The sequence below is a fragment of the Mustela lutreola genome, chromosome 6 (assembly GCF_030435805.1).
Source record: "Mustela lutreola isolate mMusLut2 chromosome 6, mMusLut2.pri, whole genome shotgun sequence".
Classification (NCBI taxonomy): domain Eukaryota; kingdom Metazoa; phylum Chordata; class Mammalia; order Carnivora; family Mustelidae; genus Mustela; species Mustela lutreola.
The window spans coordinates 103,284,374-103,310,080 of record NC_081295.1 but is presented as its reverse complement, the minus strand read 5'-3'; the positions used below and the strand labels follow the sequence as shown (position 1 = coordinate 103,310,080).

At 38.8% G+C, this 25,707-nt stretch overlaps 1 protein-coding gene across 22 annotated transcripts in view; it reads left to right on the top strand.

Annotated features, from left to right (window-relative positions):
• Positions 1-25,707, top strand: part of DST (dystonin) — a 469,784-nt gene that overhangs the window by 243,596 nt on the left and 200,481 nt on the right. For 14 of the 22 annotated variants that reach the window (XM_059178308.1, XM_059178298.1, XM_059178319.1 and 11 more), the window contains 4 exons: positions 1,405-1,494; positions 2,040-2,075; positions 3,752-3,829; positions 5,503-5,595. In XM_059178308.1, coding sequence (XP_059034291.1) covers positions 1,405-1,494; positions 2,040-2,075; positions 3,752-3,829; positions 5,503-5,595 — 297 coding nt within the window. Of the gene's footprint in view, positions 1-1,404; positions 1,495-2,039; positions 2,076-3,751; positions 3,830-5,502; positions 5,596-11,501; positions 12,379-25,707 lie in introns of those variants that run through there. The other 8 variants (XM_059178300.1, XM_059178306.1, XM_059178320.1 and 5 more) reach the window with 2 other exon arrangements.

Genomic DNA, 25,707 nt, shown 5'->3' with positions numbered 1-25,707 from the left:
AGTGTTCTTCCACTTTCCATTAGGCTTTTCTTGCTTGTTATGTATTCATATTTTATTTTATTTATTTTTTTATAAGCATTTTTCAAAAGATTTTATTTATTTGACACAGAGAGAGAGAGATCACAAGTAGGCAGAGAGGGCAGGCAGAGAGAGAGAGAGGAGGAAGCAAGCTCCCTGCTGAGCAGAGAGCCCCATGTGGGGCTCCATCCCAGGACCCTGATCATGACCTGAGCCGAAGGCAGAGGCTTAACCCACTGAGCCACCCAGACGCCCCACGTATTCATATTTTAGATCTTTATATTATTTTGTGCTGTATACTCACTTGACATTTTAGAAGTGCAAAGAAGTTTGACTCATATGTACAAAACCTTTAAGAGTTTACTACACCAACTGGCAAGCATGTAGGGCGTGTGCCCTTTGCGTAATGTAGGTAGATTTCTGCTTTCTGCCTCTAGACCACTTCCTTGTCTCCTTTCATGAGAGCAGCACAAAGTAATGCAGCCTAGAATCACTAAAAGGTGAGAAAATGGTACCATGCCAACCCTCTGTGGAACAGCCATCTTAATAGTCTGCTCTGACATTCGTCTCTCTAGCACAAACCTTGCAGTAGGCCAAGTACTTATAGGAGATATCCTTACTAGGCAGACTGAAAGCTTTTGGGAAATCTTTGTTGGTTTGTGCTTTTAAAATCACAGGCTTCAATCAGGCCTGTGGAGTGGAGGAAGAAGCTATTATAGGTTAAGTGTTAACTTTGTGTGGGTGTTAACATGGTTATAAAAACCCTCTGTCACAAGAAGATTAATGTGCAGAGGAAAATTTGGGCAGAGGTCTTCCAACTTGACACATGTGAATTTTTAAAAACTTTTTATTTTGAAATAAGTGTAGACTCACAGGGAAGTTTCAAAAACAGTAAATATGTGTACTCTCATGGACCCTTCACCTAGCTTGTATTTCTAGATTTTTAAAGTATAGCGTGTGTGTCTCTGATCCTGGATCTTATGGCACAGAGAATAGAAGACCAACTCAGGTTGGGGGAAGGGGTGCTCTTCCTGCGAGGGTTGCCCTGGCTGTTATACCAGGAATTATGAAGGTGATTGCCATTGCCTTGTATCTAAAAAATTGTAACCCCATGTGGTTGGCCAAGCCTGTATTAATTGTAGCATGTTAAAAATATAACAATTCTGTTTGTCTTTAGGAATTATTTATTGGAAGTTTACTCTTTTTTAGTTTTTGATTTTTAAATTTAAATTTAGTTTTTAAGTAATGAGAGAATTAAAATGAAAATATCACTGTGAAAATGAACACCATATGAGGAATGTTTTCTACTTGTCCCTGTTCTTATTTGAGTGTTAAAGATGATCCCAAGTTCAGGACCAAAAGTTTAAACTGCTTTTCTCTCTGTAGGTTCGAAAACATGTGAATGATCTCTATGAAGACTTAAGGGATGGACACAATTTAATCTCTCTTTTAGAGGTTCTTTCAGGAGATACCTTGGTAAGTTTAAAATTTCTTAATTTAGTTTGCAGAACATGTAATCCTGCCCACATGGGACCAGTGTGTTGTCAGTAGACACTGTTCAGATTTGTGACACATTCACCTTTTTTGCACTGTGAATTCTGCCTGAAAACGAGTTCTGGTTAGCTTCCTAATCATTTTCAGACTTCAAATGATGTGAATTTAGGAGATCGAAGCACTTTGATTACTTTGCTTATATAATCAGTTCTATACTTAAACTACTATTCTTGTTTTTGCTTCTTTTTTATCTTTGGGGTTGTTTTTTTGTTTTTGTTTTTGCTTAGCAGAGGTTGGATGCATAATATAACCACATATTAAAAGACTGACATATAACAAAGAAATAAACATTGCTTTCCGAAAAATGGTCTAATCCATTCCACAGGTGTCATTTCCTTTTTTGTGATCATGACTTCCCCTTCTTGGTTACCTGTTCTCCTTCATTATGTTCTGTTCATGCTCTTCTTTTCATTTCTGGTCTGTCTTGTGTCTTTGCTGTTCTATCTTCTGTCCGTTATATTCATTAGCCAAGGGAGCGAGATTTTTTGAAGACCTTACGATTGGTGAGTGCAACAGAAGCATGCGAATATGAACAGCATGAGGATGTGGAGGATGAGGATAAGGGGGTAGGTGTCGGCCCCCATAACTCGACTAACCTAGCCATTACAGTGTGGTGAGCGCTAATGTGGTAGAGAAGTAACCCACGGGTTTGGGCTCCTTTTTAGAAAATTAGAGAAAGGACCAAAACCCACAGTGAGATGGATGTGCGTGTACCAGAAAACTGGATGAAGGAAATATTTTCTCTTTAAATTTATTGATGTTACTGTGCAGTGCATAGTAATTGAACATAGGTGCTTAAATTATATGATAGCATTTTAGCTAAAGAATTTTATACACCTTTTACATAAATATGGAAATCTTGACAACTAGCCTGCTAATTTTTATGCAAATTTGTTTCACTTCTGCAATTTATATTTCAAATGTGGCCACTGTTGCCTTATTTGAACAGACTTATGAAAATTTTTTTACTATTTAAGTTTATGCTTTAACTCATACTGGCAATAGGTATTTGATGGACATTACGTATTTTCTATACGTCTTATTTAGAAGGGGGGAAGGTCTTAAAATTTGGAGTCCTGGTAGAACCCACAGAGCTGTTTCATCTTCATTACACTTAGTTGACTTCAGCCCACCTTTGCAAGACAGATACGCTTCTTTTGTCATCCACATCCCAAGTGCCCCTGATTCCATTGGAAATTGTGCCTTTTTTGGATCCAATGGATGAATTCACCAACAATATTTCTACCTGTTACATAGAACCTTTTTTCCATTTTGTAGTGTGCTGTCTGTTTCATTATGGTGACTTTGGCTGTAATAACCTATTCATATTTGAGAAGATAAGCTGTCAGGTTTTTTTCTTCCTTTTGGAAGATTTTATGTGGTAAATTTCAACTCCATTCTTTGTATTTTTGTTAAGCATCTTCTCAGCTCTATCTCCTTATGTTTTCATTCTGAAAGCTTGTAGCTTTTCTCAAGGAAAACAGCATCAAAAAAATTATGGATTGTCGGTTTTCCTGAGACAGTAAATAATCATGTCCATCCCTAAGCATTGCGAAACTAATTATTAGAGTCCAAATGATTTTGTAAAAAGCTAAAATAAAGAGGAAATATAGTATATGGTTTTAATTGCTTTTCTTTCTTCCTTTATCATGCTAAGTAAAACTCTGTCTTTTTCCCTCTTGGTGATTTTATACTAATTGCATGCTACTTTACCTCATTTTCATTAACATGCTATACATATGTAATTATAAAAATCTGCTTAACAAGAGAGTTTATTAAGAAGGCAAAATGGGGAACAGTCTTTAGTTCTTTCTGTGCATCCAAAGCTAATAAAACGGTAGGCTAGAATTGTAGTATAGTAACTATAAAAAGTCTATATGTTTTGTGGTATTTTCTCTTTTTCTTTTGTTTAAATAAAGCATATAGAATAAATCATGTGTTTAAATAAAACATATTCAGAGAAATACCTAGTTGTTTAAATTCAGTTTCAGACAATACAAAATCATAAAAGCATCTTTAAAGATATCTGATGGTTTTACTGAATAGTAAATACTGTTTTGACATGTTAAGATGAATATAAAGTATATTTATAGGGTATATTTATCATAAGTGTCTTTAGCATGGTTAGTGGTATCAGAAACTATAATGTTTTTTATACCCTGCATTTTTCTATTCTTAGCCCAGAGAAAAGGGTCGGATGCGTTTTCACAGACTACAGAATGTACAAATTGCACTTGACTATTTGAAAAGACGCCAGGTATGATGTTTCTCAAAGACTATAATCTTATAAACATATATGACGGAGTAAATCTACATAGAAACATGTCAGGGAATGAAAAGGTTAAATTTGCGAATTCTAATGGTTGAGTTTGTGGTTTTGTGAGACAAATATTTAAAAATATGTTCAAACATTTGCTCCAAAGAAAAGGAAGTTAATAGTAGGTGTAAGCCCAGAGGAATTATAAGTGGCTGCATTTCCATCTGAATAAGAGCTACTAACTTTCCTTCTGCTAGAATCGGAATGCTTTGCCTAGGAAGTTAATGATATTTTAGTAGCAACAGAATGTTAAGAATGCCTATGAACAGTTCTTAGTAGTGGGGCAATTCTTCATTATTTATACTTAGTCTGTAAAATTATTTTTATAAAAAATAATTTATATAATACTTGAAAAAACTTAGTGTAAACATTTTTAATACTTAGTAGTGGTAAGGCAATTTTTAAAATATTTTTTGTAATAATAGATAATATTGGTAGTCAAAAGTAGTTAAACATAAAGCAATATTTCTGACAACAGTCTCCAAGTAGCTTGAGGTTTTAGAAGAAATAATGTTAAGGAATGAACACTATATTGGATGATTTGGTGGCATTGTGGTGTTGTAGAGGTATAAGTCAAAGTATTGGTAATTTTTCAATTAGTAGAAAAAAGGAGAAAAAGGAAAATCAGGAGAAAGTAAAATTACTGAAAACAATGAGAAATCAGAGGTGGCAACTTTTTGCTTGTTAATGAAGGGAAAAAGGAAGGGAGGGAAATAGGGACAGGTAAACATTATTTTTTATTATTGATTTATTTAGTTTATAATGAACATTAAAATGCTTTTATTTTTTAAACTTTGATTAACAGTACTTAAATAAGGTTAAATGTTACTTTTATTTACCTTCTTATTCTTAGTTCTAGTGGAAGTTTCCAGGAGGTCTGATGATGGTTAATTCTGTTTCCTTGTCTGAAATGTTTTTGGCACTGTTTTGTCCAGGAAGTAAGATGTTAGTTATTATTGTATTTAATTCATGATATTTAATTATTTTTATCCAGGATATAAATAATAAGTATCATTACTGCCTTTGGTTACCTAAAATACATAATTTGATAGTTAATAAGCTTTAAGTCCCTGTGTTATTATTATTTTTATATTTGAGCAGTCTCCCAAATATCCAGTGACGTGTTTATTTATTTTGATAACACTTTATGGTAGATAAATAGAAAAATGATGCTAGTTTTATTCCCCCATTTTGTAACAGAAGTATGAGAAAATTACTGAACTATTTTATGGTTCAGAACAGTTTCTTAATGGTAAGAGTAAAATAAAGCTTATTTTCAAGTGACAAAATTATATCTAATTTTCAATTCTCAAGTATTTAAGAATTCTCAATCTGAGTTGTATTTTCCTTTTGAGAAGTGAATGCTTTTAATACTTGTTCTAAAAGAAAAACCAAAGTAACAATTGTTTTTTCCGTTTTGGTTACTCTGTAATTTGCAGTATAAAATGGAGATTAGTGGAGATAGGAAGTAACATTAATTTGAGGATTACTGGTGTTTAGATCATTTCGATTTATTTTCTTTGTGTAATTTAGAATCGCTTTTATGTAGGTAAAGATAATTTGTGTGCTGGTTTGAAAAAGTTGGCTTTATCTCTTCTTTTCATATAACACAGGTGAAATTAGTGAATATTAGAAATGATGACATAACAGATGGAAATCCCAAATTGACTTTGGGATTAATATGGACAATAATTTTGCACTTTCAGGTAAGCTTAATTTTTCTTCATTTTAATTTCTTTTAGTCTCTTATTGCTGATTTTCAAGTGGTTGATACAAAGAATGAATATGCCATTTATATCATATGGAAGAAAGTAAAATTCAGGCTCCTTTTCTTAAACAGTATATTTGAATATTTCCTTTCCAGTAACTTACTACCTGTGAACCTGGTACCCTTTTCCCCCTGTTATCCATGAGCATATAAGATGATGTTTGTAATCTTGTCGAAAACAGACCTCTGTGCTCAGGAGCTGAAATATATAATGCGAAGACAAAAGTTTCGTTATAGAGAGAAACAAGAGCTCTGTCAGTTTGCTGGGCAGAGGATGCAGCAGCAGGCTACCTGGAGGAAGGGGCTCCGGCGTTTTATAGGGAAAAGCAGAGTCTCGCTGGTTTCCATGGGAGTTGTTGGTACATGTAGCCGGCCACACACATCATGTTTTCAGGAGGGCTCCTGGTTCCTGAAACAAAGGCTAAAAGGGGAGGTGGGGAGGTTTGTGGAAGAGAGTAAAAAGGTTACTTTGTTTAAAATCAGGCCTTGTTGGGGCGCTTAGGTGGCTCAGTCGTTAAAATCAGGCCTGGTTGAGGCATTAATGCAGCCATTTTGGTTTTTGTTCAGCTTTCAGCTTAAGCGGTTTCGGTCTTAGTGTTGGAAGACAAAGATTTCTTTTTACTGAATGCAGACACATTTCTTTTGTTTATTGGACAGTGTTACTTGACTTAGATACATAAACATTCTATGACTCATTCCTTACTTAGAATGGTTTTTGTTGGCATTCTAGTTTCTCAGTGAGAACTACTTTTTCCTGTTGATAGACGCTAGATGGCAGTATAATTTTCATAAAGGGATCTCCTGAATTGGAAGTAGCCGTATTTTGTGGAGAGCTTTCTCAAACAAGATTTGAGGAGATTAATGCAGATTTTTTTAAAAGGATTTAATTTATTTATTTGAGAGAGAGAGAGAGAGAGAGAGAGAGAGCATGTGCACAAGAGCAGGGAGGGGCAGAGGGTGAGGGGGAAAGAATCTGAAGCAGACTCCATACTGAACGTGGTGCCCGGAAGGGCTTAGTCCCACCGCTGGGAGATCAGGTACCCAGAGTTTGAGGCTTAACCCTCTGAGCCACCCAGATGCCTTGAGTAAATGCGGGTTAATTTACGATGATCTCTCTAATACATCTGTGCTCATTGAGAGCTGATTTGGATTTTTACTTTTTTGTAAAATGATGCATTTTGAAACAAATCATCTTTATTTGATTTAAGGTAAATTCTAACTCTAGAATGTGCTTTAGTTCATTATCCATTTTTCTGCTTAAGCATGTTCTGTATGCAACCCAGAGCCTGACCCATAGTAGGCATGCGGGAAATCCTACTGATTGACTGCTGTTCAGTTAGATCTTGAAGGAGGAAGAGGTAACTTACCAGCTTCAGAAAGGAGCTGAGGTTTTAAACCAAATCACGAGGGGAGTAAGACTTATTTCTTAATTTGTAAAAATGTTCTGGGACTTAAGGTTTATAAGGGAATGATGGAAAATAGTGTACCTGGAGCTCATTTGGGAACAGGATAAATCTGACAGGTATGGAGAGCTGTGGGAATTAGAGTCTAGGTAGTTTCTAGGACCTGAACAGGCAGCTGATCAAAATTGCAGCAGTAGGAAATTGGAGGAGATGCTGGCAACCAGGTGTACCAGCCAGACTATGGGGTAGCTAATACAAGTAAATATTCCCTCAGCTGGGTTTTTGCTATCAGAGAGATCCAATAACAGGGGCTAGAGGCAGGAACCTAAAGATCTGAGGGGCCCCATTAGTAGAGCACACCTTTCTCAGGAAGCTAGGTGACTGAGCCCTAACCAAGGCTGGGATTTGGGCATGAAGCCAGACCCTTTTTCTAGAATTGGGTAAAGACTAAGTAGAACTGGCTGAAAGCAGATTTCATGTGGAGATCCTCAGCAGTATTCTCAGGGATCCTTTAATCAGTCCTCAGTGGATTAGGTCCCAGAACCTTGAGCAGGGTTGAAATTGCAGGAACTCCACATGGGAAGATTAAAGGCCTATTGGAGCAAGGAGCTAGTCCCATCATTTCTAACATAGCTGTGAGACAGGTTGTGTCTGGACTTGGGGGACTGTGGGGCTGAGGAAAGCACCCAGGCTGTGGCAGGAGGCAGAGCTAAGTGTTACCATTGACTCTTACTTATGGCAGTTGATGACATTGGGTATATCACATAACCAATCTGAACTTGAAAAATAATTTTTGGGGAAACTGCATCTATCAATTTTACATAAAATAGATTAAATGAGCCAGGTCTGAAGTTAGGGAGATAGAAGCCAGGAAGCTGAGGCAGTAATTTCTGAGTGGGATGATAAAGGCCAGGACTCAGATGGGGATGAAAAACTGAATCCAAGGGATGACATTTTGAAGGAAGAAAGGAATGGATTTGGCAACAGGGCACAGAGGATGAAGGAGTGGGATTAAAGATGACTCTGAACTGTTCAGCCTGGGATATAAAACAAACCACACACCAGTAGACGACTGAGACAGGGTAATGGTCAGGGGAGAAAGAATAAAGAAGGATTGCCCGAGTGGGTCTGATGGACTGCCAGGTGTTCTGTGCATCTGCGTGCTGAACTCTTGGAGATACATGAGCATAGCTGGGGTGTCTGCTATAGGTAATGCACTTAGAGTTATCGGTATAAAAGTGGTCACTGAGCACTTCGGAGAGAATGGATCTTCAGAGAAGTCAAGAAAAGAGCATGTATAGAGAAGAGCTGAGAGCTACGGACAGACATTTGGGGAAGACCCATGATTTGGGGTGCAGGAGGAAGAAGATCCACCTGGGGAAACAGAAAAGAACAGAATATTTGGATAGATGGATGGTATGACAAGAAAATGCAGTGTTGCTGAATCTAGGGGGAAGAGAATGTCAAGTAGAAAGGAATGGTGAGCACTACAAAATGGCACTGAAGAGCGTGAGAAAATGAAGACCGACAACTAGTTTTACCTTGAAGGAGGACATTGGAGACCTTGGAAGAAATACTATCAGGCAAGTTGGAGCAGAAGCCAGGAAATGACAGACCAAAATGTGAGTGAATGGTTGGGAATTCGATCCTAAGTTTGAAGAAATTTAAAGCAAAAGGTCATTCAAAAAGAATTATGTATTAAGAAACTCATTGCATTTTGTCACTGGAGGAAAAAAGAAGACCAGCCACAGAACTACTTCTAATAGAATCCTAATGGTCCTATGGCATATAGTATGGAATCCAGTGTATTTTAGGACCCAGATGACGAGATATTATGACTATTTATCACCAGTATTTAGAAATTAGATCCAGATTTGTTTAAAGTGGAACACAACAATGTTTTGGTAAAATAAAAATGTTCCTTCTTATTTAAATGAAATAACCAGGTGTCACCAGCCAGACTTCAGGGTAGCTAATACAGGTAAATGTTCCCTCAGCTGGGCTTTTGCTATCAGGGAGATCCAGTAACAGGGGCTGGAGTATGATAATTTCTTAGTAGTATGATAATTTTGGATCAGAATGATTTTACTGGTTAAGCCAAAATAGAAGGCTACTTATAGCAGTGGTAATCATTCTCACTCAAAGTGACTTGGCTTTTTTTTTTTTTTTTTTTGGTCTTTATATAAATAAGGAAAATAATTTCATAAGATCAATTTATTATTATTATTTTTTTAAAGATTTTATTTATTTATTTGACAGAGAGAGATCACAAGTAGACAGAGAGGCAGGCAGAGAGAGAGAGGGAAGCAGGCTCCCTGCTGAGCAGAGAGCCCGATGTGGGACTCCATCCCAGGACCCTGAGATCATGACCTGAGCCGAAGGCAGCGGCTTAATCCACTGAGCCACCCAGGTGTCCAGATCAATTTATTATTTAAAAAATATTTGTTTTGAGCATCACAAATTGAATCTCTTTTCCAGTCAGGCTTTCTGAAGGTAAGCATTATCAACACAATAGTTCTCTATCAGTAACTACCATATGCTAGATCCAGAGATGCTAGGAAAATGGAGGATGTTGTGTCTATTTAGGAGAATGTTCATAAATACAATCGACTTGTAATGAATCCATTGCAGTATAAATAAGGGATATAGAGGAGGAGTGTTGTGGTATTAGGAAAGTATTAGAGAAATTTTCACTGATACTAGAGATAGACTTTGCAGGATGAATGCCAGCTACCAGGTGGAGACTTAAAGCTGGGCCATTTCTGGGAGAGGGAGCAGTGTGTAATGGCCTGGGAATGGGTAGTTGGTGAGTTTGGCGGAGCTTCAGGGAGGGGTGGATGGGGTGCACATCAGCGGTTGGGCCTTTATCTCACCAGTACAGGTATCAGCCATTATGCTTTTATGTTCTTGTCAGTAATGTTCCGTTGCCAATGAAGACATTGAAAATTAAATTAAAAATAAACCCAAATCTGAGACTTTATTTTTGCCCTTTATCTTCTCGGATATTCAGTTTTGCCATTAGACATGGTTTAATTTTCTCTTTCAGTGATTAATCATCATGCAGGCCTATCATTAGCAGGTATTGGCAACATCGCTAACTTGACTGTTTAATTGAATATTCTTATTTAGAAAAGTATAATGAGTTCCATCTTGCGATCAGTCTAAAGACTACCTAGAGAATGGTGATTATCATGTTTTTCTACTTAGTCAAATGATAGCTGCTTACGTGTAAGTCCAGTCATGCTATACTGATTTTCTTTTTACCGTATCTATGACTCAGTTTTAGAAATATGCACACCTTAAATAATCAGGCTCCATATTGATTTACTATTTTTATAGCAAGGCCCTAGTAAAATTACATAATATTTAACTAGGGTACAATTGTAAGTGTTACCTACAAAGTTCAGCTACCTTCATTCATGTATAAGAAACACATCTATGTGCTTCTTCTGGCGAAGCATTTCATGCTTCAAATCATAAAATTGATCAGTTTGCTTATGTAAAAATCCTAATAACCATATAAGGAAAATGGCTTGGAAAATATAATGGCATATAAAAATGTAATACAAAATATGAAAAGTTCTATTGATATGTAATATGAAAAATACTATAAACTATTTTATGAGGTATATTGAATTTTATTATCATTTTTTAAAGATTTTATTTATTTAAGAGAGAAAATGAGAGACAGCATGAGAGTCAGGGGAGGGACAGAGAGAGAGGAGAAGCAGACTTCTTCTTGATCAGGGAGCCTGATGGGGGGCTCGAACCCAGGACCCTGGGATCATGACCTGAGCCAAAGGCAGATGCTTAACCAACTGAGCCACACAGGCGCTACTATGAGATTGATTTTAGAAATAATTTTTATTGAGTATTTAGGAATTTAGCATTTATTATCTCTCCTACAGCTAGCAAATCATCCTGTTTTTGTTTTCTAATGACTGATGTTTTGAAAAAAAGCTTAGTATAATTTACAGAAATTTTTGAGCTCCCCCTTTTCTGGCAAGTACCAGAATTAGTTAGTGTTTCTTAAGAAAAAAATTATATGTTAGAGATTCTCTGAAACAACATTTGAAAGGCATTTTGCTAAATGACTCCTGACTGGTATTTGCTTTCTGTTTGCTCTCAGATTTGTTGAACCACCAATAGTTTCAAAGGTTAAAGCAAACTTTGGTAGTGTAACTGCATTTCAGAAAACTGAAAGTTAAAGGGAGGGTCAGAGTCTGCTCATACGATAAAGCTAAGGGTTTGCCTTGAAAGCTCATCAGCGTTATAGTTTTACAGTGAGCAGTAATGTTTGTGTAAGAGGATTGGTGGCCAGAAATAAGCCACGGTGTCTAATGAGACACAGGGACCCAGCTGGGCAAGATGCCATGGCATTTCTTGCGTGTGTTTTTCTCATAAGCAAAATGGCCTCATGCTGAAGAGGATGGTCACAAAGTCCGAGGAATTAGAGGTCAGAGTGGAATTTTCAGACTTACTGCAAAAGTTCGAAGGAAGTCCTGGATTTTGAAATGAGTGAATCTGTGGAACTGTGATTTCCTACAAATCAAATGGGGAATGTCTGTGGATGTGTCAGAGCCGAGAAAGAAGAACAGTATTTAGATCCTGCCAAAACTCCTTTGAGCCCTGAAAAATACTCTCCCAGAAGAAAATATTTCAGGAGAAAGCCGATCAAGACAATTATAGGTGACAGAGACTCAGTAGAGCCAAACAAGCAAAATGAAGGCAAGAAGAAGAGTGGCGTTCAGCTCTCAGAGGAACAGCCAGCTCTTTTACCCAGGGGACTGGTACGGGAGGACGCCGTTGTCCTAGACCCCACCCTGGATGCTGGGATTCCGCATCTGCAAGGGAAGACACAAGTTGTAGTTGACAGTGTGAAACAGAAACTGGTGCCGAGTACTGCAAGCAGTCTGTCTCACTATGGGGACACTTCTGCTAATGACCGTGACAGAGAAGTAAAAGTTAGTGACCTGGAGGAAAGGATTCCAGAAACAGACAGCACTCCATGTTGTGTAAAGAGGAAGGAACATTTAGATGATGCCAGCAGGAGAGAAATAACATTCCAAAGAAAGACTGATGTTTTAATGTTACCAAAGGCAGCCAGCTTGAGTTCTATTCACTATGGTACGGAGAGATCATTTGAAAAAAGTGGGTTTTCTGAAGACCCATCAAAAAATAATAGCAGTGTTCAAGGGAAGCAAAACACTGAGAGATTTTGCCCTTGTGAAATATACCATTTTCACTTTGAAAAAAAGAGATGTCATTCCCTCTGTACCATTGTGTCCTCTGCTTCCAAGGACACAGACGGAAATGAGGTAAGTGAAATGTGGAGTCTGAGCTTAAGGTGTAAATAAGGACTCAGGTACTCATATCTGACTGAGATTCTGTAATTTGTCTATTTAAAAAGTTGTATTCAGATTAGTTTATGTGAAAGTTGGAGAGTTCTTGGTGCATTTTGTTATTTGTAACCTTAAGTTCGGTTACTATGATTTTTATTTTCTGTGATATCCACATTCTTTGATCGCACTTAAATTTAAACCCCTGCATATTTTTGTTACTGTTGGAAGACTTAGAAAAGCATCACTTTAAGGGAATGCGCATCTTTTGAAGTTCTCTAGTTCACGTTTCTTGACTTTTCCTATGGAAGAGCCTTTGGAAACTGGGTGCAGTGTAGGCAAAAATTGCATCAGAAAACAGTCACGAGAAGATAATAGCTTCATGATTCATGTTGGGAGGATACAGTCCAGTTATCAGTCAGTACTGACTTGCTGATCCATAAGTTTGGAAAGCCAGTTCCAGTTCTCCACCAGTTTTCATGCACTGGAACACTCACATAATTGCTTTTAATTCTGTGCGTGCCACATGTGTGTGTGTGTGTGTGTGTGTGTGTGTGTGTGTGTGTGTGTGTTGGTGATTATCACAGATAAAATCACCCAAATCTCTTTTGTCTCTTTGTTATGAGTTATTCCCCAGCCCCTTTCTAAAATCAGACATCATTTGGGTGGCATGTCCTAGGTATTTCGGTATGACACTGACTGCCAGAAAGTTGAGATTTTTATTCCTAACACTGATAGTTAGCTTTAGACAAGTGACTTCTCTGGAGTTTTCACTTGTCTTCTGAAATGGAAGTGAGTATTTATTTACTTGGTTGAGACATGCATTACCCAGACAACCTCTACATGTAACTAGGTGGGAGTAGAGGGCCTTTTCTTTAAGCTCTTTCTCACTTTGTCTTTCAACAAAAACTCTGGACGTAAATGGCGTATGTGATGTTAAACAGTCCTGGCGAGGTCAGCTAGGGTCGTCCGCACAGCAATAGAATGAGGTTTTGTCAGGGTCAGTGTGCTTGATCCTCGTGGACCTTAGCTGCAGAGCTCTGGGAAACTCTTCTATATAGACACACTACCCCGCCTTGCCAATAGTATGTCAGCTCTTAGATTTACATTTTTCAGGGGTTACATTTTAAAAAGAAAGCATAGCCTCTGTGTCAGTGCAAAAGGAAACTACTTAGCTGTTCTGTGTTTAGGAATGAAACCGCTTGTTTTGCTTCATGTTCTCCAGCTGTTTATTGTATATAATATGGCTTCTTGTAAGCCTTACATTTTTTCAATAATGGAAATTCTTAAAATCTTTTTCCTAAGTGCTACATAACCCCCCCCACCCACACACACACTTGTTATATTCTCATGCCAAAGGACTTTACCCTTCTAATTGGTATAGATTTTTGAAACTTCAATGATGAAAAGAAGGCACAAACCTGCCAGTTACATTTGTTGAATAATTGTCATATGGGGTACTTCACAAAGCCGAATGAGGTAGTGTCATATTTATCTGAGGAGTTTGACGTCTTACTTCCTTGCAGTCCAGACAAAGATTCTTCATTTTTGAGCTTACAAAGAGTCAGAACCAACAGCTTGGGTACTCTCCATAGGACATTCTCCTGGTTAACCTTGCAGGTGCTTGATTCTGTTTGCTTAATTACCTTTGGTTAGAACTATGCACAGAAACTCTTTATCTTGCATTGGCTTCTGCATTTTTTATTGAAGAATTAAATGCAGATGGGGGTGCTCAGCCCCTTCATTAACATTATGCCTCAGAAATGATCGGTTAGCCAACATTCCTTCCTTATTTGTTCCTGCAGGATCTTTTTTATGTCTTCCCTGTCACATCCTTTCTTTCTCTCGATCAGTTGTCTGCAGGTTTGGGGTTGAGGACTTTGAGTTAACTTCTGAGCAAAAGAGGATACAGTTCTTGTGCTTTTCTTAACTTTTGAATTAGTACAGTCCTCTGACTTAAACTTCCCTGGGCCTGTGAAGTTTATCATTTTTGGTATAAGTGACCAGTCTACTTCCTCCTTAAATGCTTGAATTCCTGCGCCGACCGAGAGAGCCCTTCCAGCCACAGAGCCCTGTGGAAGTTACTCAGCAGCCCTCCTTGAGTGCCCACCGAATAAAATCTCATAATTGCATTAATTTTGACTAGGGTTAGGAGTTGTTTAAAAAAAAAAAAAAGAGTATCTTAGATTTGTGTATTGCATTGGAATTGGAAAAAAGATGTCAGACACATTGTGTCTTTTATCTTAAGAACCATATGAATATGCAAAATAGTTCTTCTTTTATAGAATTAAGAACTCAAAACTGAGGTTAAAGCATGTCCTTATAGCAACACAGTAAATGACATTAACCGAGCTGAACTACTCAGCAACCTACTTTGATGAATTGTCAGAGTTCTGAAGGCTGTTGCTGTGAGGTCAGAGCAGGGCTGATGTTTATAGGAGTTGATGTTCATCTGTGAAGGATGAGCGTTATAAACAGAGGTGGCAAAGGCAAGCCATGTTTGGGGACAGGGAATAATGAGCTCACTGCAGCCCCCTTCTTGAGAGATTTCTTACTTGTCTAAGACTCATGTGCTTCCTGTACCTTGTGACAAGGTTTCCTACCTTTGCCCTTGAGCTTTTCCCACAAAGCACTCCTTTACTTCTCTAGTTTCACAATCCCACCTCTTTCTAGTCTTGTTACATTGATATCAACCAAGCTGGTTGTTTCCTCTGTGTATAGGCCATTGGTTCTTTAACTGAGCAGATGTAGGTGTCACTTGAGGAGCTTTCTACAAAATACAGGTGCCTAGAAGTCACCCCAGTGATGCTAATGTAATAGATTAGGGAGGAGTTCCACAGGTGATTCTGGCCAAGACTAGGGAAGTTGTTACTCTTCCTCGCCTACAGTGGTGGTTTTCAAGGGGGACTCCAGAGTCCCTGCTTATGGAATGCTTATTGGAAATGCCTTACCCCTGTTTATCCGATCAGAGTATGCTCTGGTGGAGCATAAGAACATGGCATCCTGTTTTAGGCACCCTCTCACATGTTAAAAACACTACGTTTTGGGAACCAGTATCACTTTAGCTTAGCATTTGTGTCTCATTCTCTTCTCAAGGTAGTTTATATTTTCCTTTTTTTTTTTTTTTTAAAGATTTTATGTATTCATTTGAGAGAGAGAGAGCACAAGCAGGGGAGCAGCAGAGGGAGGGAGAAGCAGGGAGCCCAATGCCGGGCTCCATCCCAGGACCCCGGGATCATGACCTGAGCTGAAGGCAGACACTCAGCCGACTGAACCACTCAGGTGCCCCAAGGTAGTTTTTCTGATAAGCAGTGTGGATTATAGGCCCAGAAGGTAGGAGGTGTGAGTTGTAGTCAGGCTTTGCCCCAGAGAGCTGTATGACTTAGACAGCTCTTTTCATTTAAGTCTCCATTTCATTCTCTAGGAAAGGAGGGTATTGGACTGGATCATGATACTGCTGTTAATAATGATGGTATTTGTTGAGTCCTACTGCATGCCAGACATGCCACCATTATGATATTTAATCTTCGGAGCAAACTTATGAAATGGTTTTATTTTTGGCTCCATTTTACAGAATAGGACACTGAGCCTCAGGAAGGGTAAATAATTTAAGCAGAAGAGCTTGGATGTCACCCAGCTGTCGACCAAACTGAACTCTTACCTGTTACACGTTACTCACTTTTCCCCATATACATCTTTTTCACTTTTAAATTTCTATGAACTCATGTACAGAACTGCATACCATTTTGTTTGTTTAGTGTTTTCACCTCTTCCTCCATCTCTCTCTCCTTTTATTTCTCTACCAGGCACTTATGATGTACCTGTTATATATTGAACCAAAACAAGGCACTCTGAGAGAAATATAATATAGCTCTTTTCTGCATACAGTATATCCCATTGTTTATTTAAAACAAATGACAGGGGCGCCTGGGTGGCTCAGTGGGTTAAGCCGCTGACTTCGGCTCAGGTCATGATGCCAGGGTTCTGGGATTGAGTCCCGCATCGGGCTCTCTACTCAGCAGGGAGCCTGCTTCTCCCTCTCTCTCTCTCTGCCTGCCTCTCTGCCTGCCTCTCTGCCTGCTTGTGATCTCTTTCTCTCTGTCAAATAAATAAGTAAAATCTTTAAAAAAAAAAAAAACAAACTTTAAAAATAAAAAAAAATAAATAAAACAAATAACAGGGACCATAACTGTAAACTTAGTCACCTGAAAGTTAGACCTCTAAGATGATAATTATGAATAACGTTAAATTCCCACTACACTATGTAGCCATATTAACTAATGAAAATGAAACTATTCCTTTGTTCCTTTTAATACCCTGGTGAATTGCAGTGTATGGTGCAGGAACCCAAGAAGGAAGCCAAGGAGAGAAGGATGAGAAATAAGGTGTGGGATATTGTACAAATTAAGTTGATCTGTACATAATGAAGAGTTTAATTTTTTAATTGATTTTTATATTATAAAAATTAAAAAAAATTGAGAACCATCTCAAAATGTTAGACTACATTAATATTCAAACTCACTGACATATAATTGGTATTTTTTTCTTTAACCAAATCTTTTCTGAATCTTAGGCTACTGAGCTCTTAAGATTCAAACACTAGGATAGGGTACTAGGGTGGCTGAGTTGGTTAAGCGTCTGTCTTAAGCTTGGGGCATGACCCCAGAGTCCTGGGTTCAGTTCCCACAGTAGGCTCTCTGCCCAGCAGGGAGTGGGGAGTGTACTTCTCTCTTTCCCTCTGTCCCTCCACTCTGCTCATGCGCTCTCTCTCTCTCACTCTGTCTCAAAATAAATAAATAAAATCTTAAAAAAAAAAAAGAATTTAAGCACTAGGATAAAACCTGAATGTTTTTCTTTTTCTTTTCTTTTCTTTCTTTCTTTTTTTTTTTTTTTAAGATTTTATTTATTTACTTGACAGAGAGAAAGATCACAGTAGGCAGAGAGGCAGGCAGTGAGGGAGGGGGGTGCTGGAGAAGGAGGCTCCTCGCTGAGCAGAGAGTCCGATGCGGGGCTCTATTCCAGGACCCTGAGATCATGACATGAGCCAAAGGCAGAGGCTTAACCCACTGAGCCACCCTGTTTTTCCTTTTATATGATAAGTTTCATCTACAGATTTTGAAAACAAGGGTCTTTTGGTTTACAGTTGACTAGCTCATTCTTTTCTGAATAGTTTCATCTTTTTAAATGAAGTGCCTTACTAATTTTTAAAAAAATTTTACCATTGCTAGTTTTTTGGATTTCATAACCAGTCTGTGAAAATTTAGTTATAAAAAAGTTGCATAAGGCATATCTATTTAGTTATAAAAAAGTTGCCTTGGTCTTTTCAGTTAAATGAAGGATATGTGAAAGTTTGAAACTGTTGCTGTACAAGAAAAAATAGTTATTTTATATCCCCCCTATTTGAATAAGAAATAAATGAGCATTTGCTAAAGGTAGCTATTAATTTAGAGGATTAACACTTGAACTCTATCAACTTTTTGCTTTTATCCTCTATTTAACTCTTCCTTTTAGGGAGACAGTTTTAGCCAGTTAGAATTTTCAAAATATTTGTGCCATCTTTGCTGTTAAAAATATTTTGTGGAGCATTTTCACACATTTGTGAAACTTGGAAGCACTCACTAAAAATGTGTTGATTACATTTGTTTCTGCCAAAATAGTTAAAACATCTTTGAAGAGGTTGTCTTTGGAAGCAAACATCTCGGCTTGGAAATATTTGCCTGTGTTGACAAACTCAATATGGGATTTTCTTTTGCCTGACTGCAATGTCAAGTAGTGTGAATAAAAGAGTTTAAGGGATAGTCCTCACCATGGTTCACTGTAGGACAGGTGCTATTCTAAACCATGTGCATGTGTCATTTTAGTCTCTCAGCACCTCTGTGAGGAGGTACTTTACATGAGAGGAAACAGAGGCCCAGAAAGGCCACAGGGCTAGTATGTGATGAGGTCAGGAATTGAACACAGGTCACCACCTTCCAGAACTCTCTGCCAGTCTTCCTCCCAATATTATACTTTTACTTGTGCAGTAATTACATTAAGAGACTCTAGAAGTAGAAGAATTTTGAGATCCATCTTTTCTAGCCTGCAGCTTTCATTCTTATTCTTACCTGAACTGTTGGTGGGAATGTAAGCTCATGCAGCCAGTCTGGCAAACAGTATGGAGGTTCCTCATGAAGCTGAAAATAGAGTTACCCTGCGACCCAGCAATTGCACTACTGGGTATTTACCCTAAAGATACAAATGCAGTGATCTGAAGGAGCACCTGCACCTCAGTGTTTATAGCAGTAATGTCCACAATAGCCAAACTGTGGAAGGAGCCTCAATGTCCATGAACAGATGAATAGGTAAAGAAGATGAGGTACATATATACAATGGAATACTATGCAGCCATCAAAAAGGGAAATCTTGCCATTCACAATGACGTGGATAGAACTAGAGGGTATTATGCTAAGTGAAATAAGTCAATCGGAGAAAGACAATTATCATATGATCTCATTGATATAAGGAATTTGAGGAACAAGATAGAGGATCATGGGGGAAGGGAGGGAAAAATGAAACAAGATGAAACCGGAGAGGGAGACAAACCATAAGGGACTCAATCTCAGGAAGCAAATTGAGGGTTGCTGAAGGGAAGGGGAGTGGGAGGGTTGGGATGGCTAGGCGATGGACATTGGGAAGGGTATGTGCTTTGGTGAGCACTGTGAATCACAGACCTGTACCACGGAAACAAATAATATATTATATGTTAATAAGAGATATATGAAAGAATTGAATTTCCTTTGATAACATTCTTGTGTCTACCACTCTGAACCAATAGTTATTTTGTGTTCTGCAAGGAAGAATGTTTGACTAGTTTCATTTCTATATTTACTGTGTGTCCCTTAAATCACTTTTTGCATCAGAGTGCCTGTGTGGCTCCGTTAGCTAAGTGTCCAACTCTTGGTTTTGGCTCTGGTGATGATCTCAGGGTTGTGAGATTGAGCCACACATTGGGTTCCATGGTCAGCTGGTAGTCTGCTTGAGAGTCTCTCTCTCCTTCTGCCCTCCCCTTTAAAATAAAGGAATAAATCTTTTTAAGAATCAGATTTGGCTTCTATAAAATGAGATGGTTCACTGATAGGTAAAAGCTCTTTCTGGAATGGTACAGAAAGTCCGTATAAATTTGGTGTAGCAGAGGAAAGAGAACTTAAAAGGTCTTACATCAGAGAAGGAAATTTAACCCAGGTCTTACTGTATCTGTGAAACAGATTGGTGTGTTTTGAGCATTAAAAGAAGTAATGTGCTTGAAAAGGAATTACTAGACTCTAAGTACTTGATACCTTCTATCTATCTTATTACTATCTTCTGCTCTATGGAAAAGTGGAAATACTTAGTAGCCATCTGCTGAGTAGAAGATTTATAACAGGCCATTTCTTTCTTTCCTTTGGACATAAAGCATTCTGCCTAAGTGGAGTATGCTGTCCCTGTCTGTCTCCCCAACTCCACTCATCTTCTCACTATATCTTCAGCACATACTTCCTGAATACTTATTATTTATCAGACAGTATATTCCTCTAACTCCATAATTAGCTTACAGTTTTGTCAATCTTTTTGACCCGAGATAACCCCTGGGAATAACCTATTCTTAGAGCTTGTATTGGTTATTTACACCTTAGTACAAGTCCATTTCAGAGACATTGTTGATAGTAGCTCTGGTATGAGATGAGAAAAGGACATAATGCTGGAGGCAAAGTGGCTGTTCTGTGGGGTGTAGGTGGTCGTTTGAGGTGTTGTGTTTGGTCTAGTGAGGATTATTTTGCAAATGGTGCACTGAAAGGAATCACCCCCCTATGGGCTACTGACCTGAGGGAAAAATGAGTGTGAGTTGTAAGGATTTCTTTTCTAAATGTGAAGGAGAAATTTCATGCTGATTCTGGTCTGAAATTCAAGAGACCTAAGTCCACACCTTAGGCCTTCTGCTAGCACACTGTGAGACCCTGGACAAGTCACTTCACTTCCTGTAGCCTCAGCTTGCTCACCAGTGAAATGAGGGGTCCCCCAAATGGCTCTGCGTATTTTCAGTTTGAGTTCTCCCAATTCCTTAATCCTTAAGTATTTTTATAGCTTTCTGTAAGCTAAATATCTTAGTTCTCTTAACTTCAGAGATGTTCCCTTTTCCAGTGTTATGCATTGTAAATTGTTTAAGTAGCAACTTTGATTAAACTTTTTAATCTTTTCATCAAATTACAACTATTTTAAAAGTTAAAAAAATATAAGTTACATTATTTGCCTTGTATAGAAGAATGAAATCCAAGCATTCTTTACAGAAATGAAGTGAATCTTTTAGGAAATATCTGATTCAACTTCGCAAGTTGGCTGTTCTCGTTTTCTCAGTGCATGCCAGAACCATGACAACATCTGTAAAAATAGGGTGTTCCTGTCGCCCAGTTGTCTTGTGGCTTTGACTTTGCTCAAAGGACTTTTACATTTACAGTCTCAGCTGACCAACATAGTGAGGCAGTTGCAATTTACCTAGCAGTAAGTAGGTCATCTTGCAATAAGCTGTGAATGAAAGCAGAGTGAGCTCTGAGATGGGATATGGTGGCTTGTTTTCTTTCATTGGAAGACACTCTGAGGTTATCTGTTGTGTCAGATTTCTGAAACTGCTTTAGAGAAACGATATGGATGAAGCTTAGTTTCACTACTTAATGTTGAGCTCTCACTGAGTGGTCTGTGGGCCTGTGCTTGTTGCTGGGTACTTCTGTGCAGGGGTCAGGGTGCTGTATTATTACTGGAAAGTGAGGCTCATTGGAAACCATTTACTTTTCTAAAATGACAAGTTTTACATGACATGATGGGTTAAAACTCATTCATATCAAATGAAAACATGAACCGTGTTTCTGATCTTCCTTCCTTCCTTCCTTCCTTCCTTCCTTCCTTCCTTCCTTCCTTCCCTGCTTTCTTCCTTCCCTCCCCCCTTCTTATTTAACAGATATTGAGCACCTAATCTGTGTCATGTTGGGCAGAGTATGAGGAGACCGTTTCAAGGTGGGGAAGTAGCTTGATTGGAGGACTCTAAGAGAGAGGGAGGATGTGGTCTACATGGGTTGAATTTCATATGGTTTGATCATAGAGTAGAAAGGGAATGGCTTGAGTCTATGGGGGATCAGCCAAGACTGAGCTGGAGTACTGTGGCTGCAGAGTCCAGGACATCCTAAACTGGCATTTGAGTATAGCCCAAGCCTTGGTGCAGTGAGTCTGATTAGGACACTATTACTTATCCATACACTGAAGCTTAGTCCCAGAAGAAGATGGAAGCTCTGTTGAGCTCAATATTATTTCAGGTGTCTTATGATTGTGTCTTAAGATGTCATTGGTCTTCACATTGGAGACTAGAGGTGATGGTCCAGACCAAGGTTAGTAGTTACTGCAACTCAGTAGTTGGTAGTGGGGAAAAAAGAGATAACAGGTAATAGAAGACCCTCTTCTCTCCTAAACACAGTCGTGGGACCACTAATATATCCCTGTTATTAAGTGCTCATGTCTTCCTAAGGATGACTGAGCATGAGTGGCGGGATGAGTCAGTACACATGACTGGGTTTTAGAAGAGTTGGAAAAACTCATGCTTTTATTTTTGAGGGTTCTAGCTCTGGTTTCTTTGGCTCCTAGATCGCAGAAGCAGAAACCGTCTGTTTTCAGGTGTTTATTGTGTCTTCTGAGCTGTTTCTTGAGTCTGTGGTTCACATTGCCTCATGGTGCTCTGTGAGGCGTTGGGTCTGATGGGCACTATGAAGCTCATCCCCGAGCAGGCACATGCCTGGTTCGACCACAGTTCGGACTCTGTGCATTTGGGTTAGTCTTGATTTCTTGTGTTTGAATTTCCTCCACCTGGACCTCTTTACCATCTCCCTCCAGAGACTCCCCTATAGCTGCCAACACCTTCTGTTGGTTCTGATTATTATGTTCTGATTATCGTATGTTGTCTCTGCTCTGCCGAGAGGGAGAAGGGAAATTATGTAGTGAAGTATCAGTGTTGTGTCTGAGGGCAGAGGTAACATGGTAAAAGAGACGTGAAGGTAGGAAAAAGTAGGAGAGCTTTGTTTTTTTGATAGCCTTTTTTTTTTTTTAGGCTGAGGTTTTTGGTCTTTTTGTTTGTTTGTTTGTTTTTTAATTTAGGTTTTGATCTTGCTTTTGTAGAGTGAAAAGATAAGACAGAAATGGTGACTTTTTTTATTCTCAAGACTCTGGATCCTGAACTATGAAAATGATTTCATATACTTGGCATCTGGATTCTTTTTTTTTTTTTTTTTTTTTTTTATAATGCCCTACATGGCTCAAAATAATTTTGCTAAAATATACGGCCTGCAGCCATTTTCCTAATTCAAATGAGTTTGAGGACTTCTTACCTTAATGGTTAGATTTTTCTGAGCATTTGTTCTATTTCCAGTAGGAACAATGCTTTTAGAATCCCTGTTGGAGAACCCACTTTCTAATAATGTGACCGTGCAGTTTTTGAGCATGCCTTATTGTTACATATTGTTAAACCTGGAACTGTTCTATGTAAACCAGCTTTTGTCAGGGCTCTGGAAAACACTTGCACTTCACATAAAATTCTTGTAGATTCCTCTTTCTAATTTTGATTTGAACTATCTTGGAAGAGGAAAATATGTAAATAGAATGATGGTCAAAGGCAAATTGCCCTTTCTTGCTCTAGTCCGGTAGGGACACCACTACCTTCTGGGCTTTATGGGAAGGAAATAACATTTCCTGTGCAGTTCAAGTGAAATAAGGATTTGGCCTATACAATGTATGTATAGTTAGCAAAAAAATGTATGAAGATTGGGTTTTTTCTATTAATTGACATCAACCAATTCAGTACCATTTTCATGTGGGAATTGAGCCAATTCTATCTGCTAATACTAAAAATAAATTTAAGCAGAATCTGTGATAAACTCTTTACTGAAATTTCACATTTAAAGCGGATATACCAGAAAAAAGGTCAATGAAGTTGCTTCGTTGAAAAATTAAATAATCCAAAACAATCATTTCAATTGTAAGTAAAATAGATCCTCAGATGCAGACCAGACATGACAGTTCATAGGAACTTGAGAATCCCAATAGTGAGACTCAGTTCTAGAAGAAGGTGGAAGCTTTGCTGAGCCCAGTACCATTCTAATGACCTATCATAACTGTGTCTTAAAAGTTACTGTGAGATTGACCTTGGCGTTCATTTGGACTTGAAATATAAAGACATTTTAATTCAAACATTTTGACCGCATCTCATCACATTTTTCTTGAACTTAGAGAATACTAGATTTAGGTTGTTTTTAGGTTGATTTAGGTTGTGCCAAAATAAGTTTTTTGAAAAATGTTGTGAAATGTGTCATTTCTCTTATGTCAGTTAGTAAGCAGACAAAAACCTACTTGGCCAAGTGACATTTTTATGGGTGCCTCAGTGTTGCTGGCTGGAGTTTGTAATTAAGCCTCTCGTTCCTGTGCGGGACCTTGAAGTTTATGATGAAGAAATATATGATGAAGCAGAATGATCTAGCATATTGTGGTTGCCTGAGTGAAATAATTCAGATTCCACAGGTGCCAAACTCAGTCACAAAGACATAGTTCGTGGGGCATTTACTGTCTATTATGTGCCGAGCAGTGACTGAGTAAGACACTGTAAGTGGGGTAACTGATGGGGCCATCTTCCGAGCTACAAACACAGAAGCAAGAACAGGTTGGAGGAAGAGTGATTAATTTTTCTCTGTATTGAGTTTGAAGAGGTTGTAGGATAAAGCACAGTGGAGCCAGGCAGATTCAAGTCCAGATTTTACTGCTACTTGTTAGTAGTGTGAGCAGTTGAGCACTACTTCCTCTGTTACATTTCACTGTCTGATTTCCTTTTTTCATTGAGAAAATCATGTCATGAACAGGAACCTCCCTCGCTTTCTTGTCTGGTCACTGCTACTTTTAGAAGAGTGATTGGGATGGAAGCCAAATCACAACAGGTTGACAGGTAAAGATAATAAAGGTAAAAAATACAAAAACAAAATCAATTAAAAAAAAAAACATAAAAAAATTTATCGCCCTCGACCCGCAAGGATGACACGAAGCCCCAGTTCAGACGTATCTTCTCTCTCTTTATTTCCACAAGTCTACACACTTATATAGGTTTACATGACCAATCAAAGAGCAGGGTACAGGAGGGAGCGAATCAGGCTGTGCACCTAAACGAACAACTTTGCTAGCAACCAATGCTGTTTACTTCCTCTTTGGGCGTTCCGCTTAGTCTCACGAGGCAATCCTAACCTGGCAACTAGCCAGGCGCCATCTTTTAATGGCGGAGGCCGCCCTGGCCAGGGGCCTGCCTCCGACATCTCCCCCTTTTTTCTTTTATGGCAGGGATCGTGCCTGTCATAGGTTGTCTGTGGCGGGGAATATCCTTACCCGTCATCAGACGGCAGATATCAATGATCTGCGTCCTGTCTTAGGTTGGTATATTTCCCCCACCAATCTTACCCGTCGTTGACTACCGATCCAGCATACTTAGCCACACTTGGGGGATGTTCCAGCCTTGATGGTTAACAAGGCCTGCACTGTGGCTTGCTGTTGCCTAGGTGTAGAATCAAGCCCACTATGAGGATTGTCATCAGACCAATTACGCTAGCCTATTGTTTCGTAAAGGTTAACACATCTTGCAATGTTTTGATTATCTCTGGGAGGGTTGCAAGCTCAACTCTGGTGTTATTTATCCTTGTTAGGCTTAGTAGCAGGTGCTGAGTATAGTTTTGGAATTCTGCGGACCAATTCCCCCGCAAGTATTGGGAGAGCTCTCGGGAGACATTCTGTACACAAATTGCCGGGAAGGGTGCTATACATCCCAGTCCCAATAGGGCCCCCAATATGTCCACTTGTTCTTGAACCGAATCCACTCTCTGGTTGACTATCAGGATTCCTGCTTGCAGATGTGCATTGATCTGAGTCTGTGTTTGAAGGGCAGCCGCCATTCCTTCTGCAAGGGTGTTCACAGCTTCCGCAGTGGGTATAGTTGCAGCAAGCGAGACTGCTGCTGCCATGGCAGCTGCTGTAGATATAGCCAATACTGTCACAACGGCGGCTGTGATACCAAAATCTCTCTTCTTTCTGGATAGCATCACCGGTAACTTGTCCTCTGGAATGGAAACTGGGATAGGAACATGGGTAGGGATAGACATAATCACAGCCAGCTTGAAGGCCGTGACATTCCAGCACTGGGAAAGGTAGCAATTCTTAGTGCAATTCAACGTATCATACAGCTCGCTAGCATTTGTTACGAGGAAAAGGAATGGTGGTGAGACG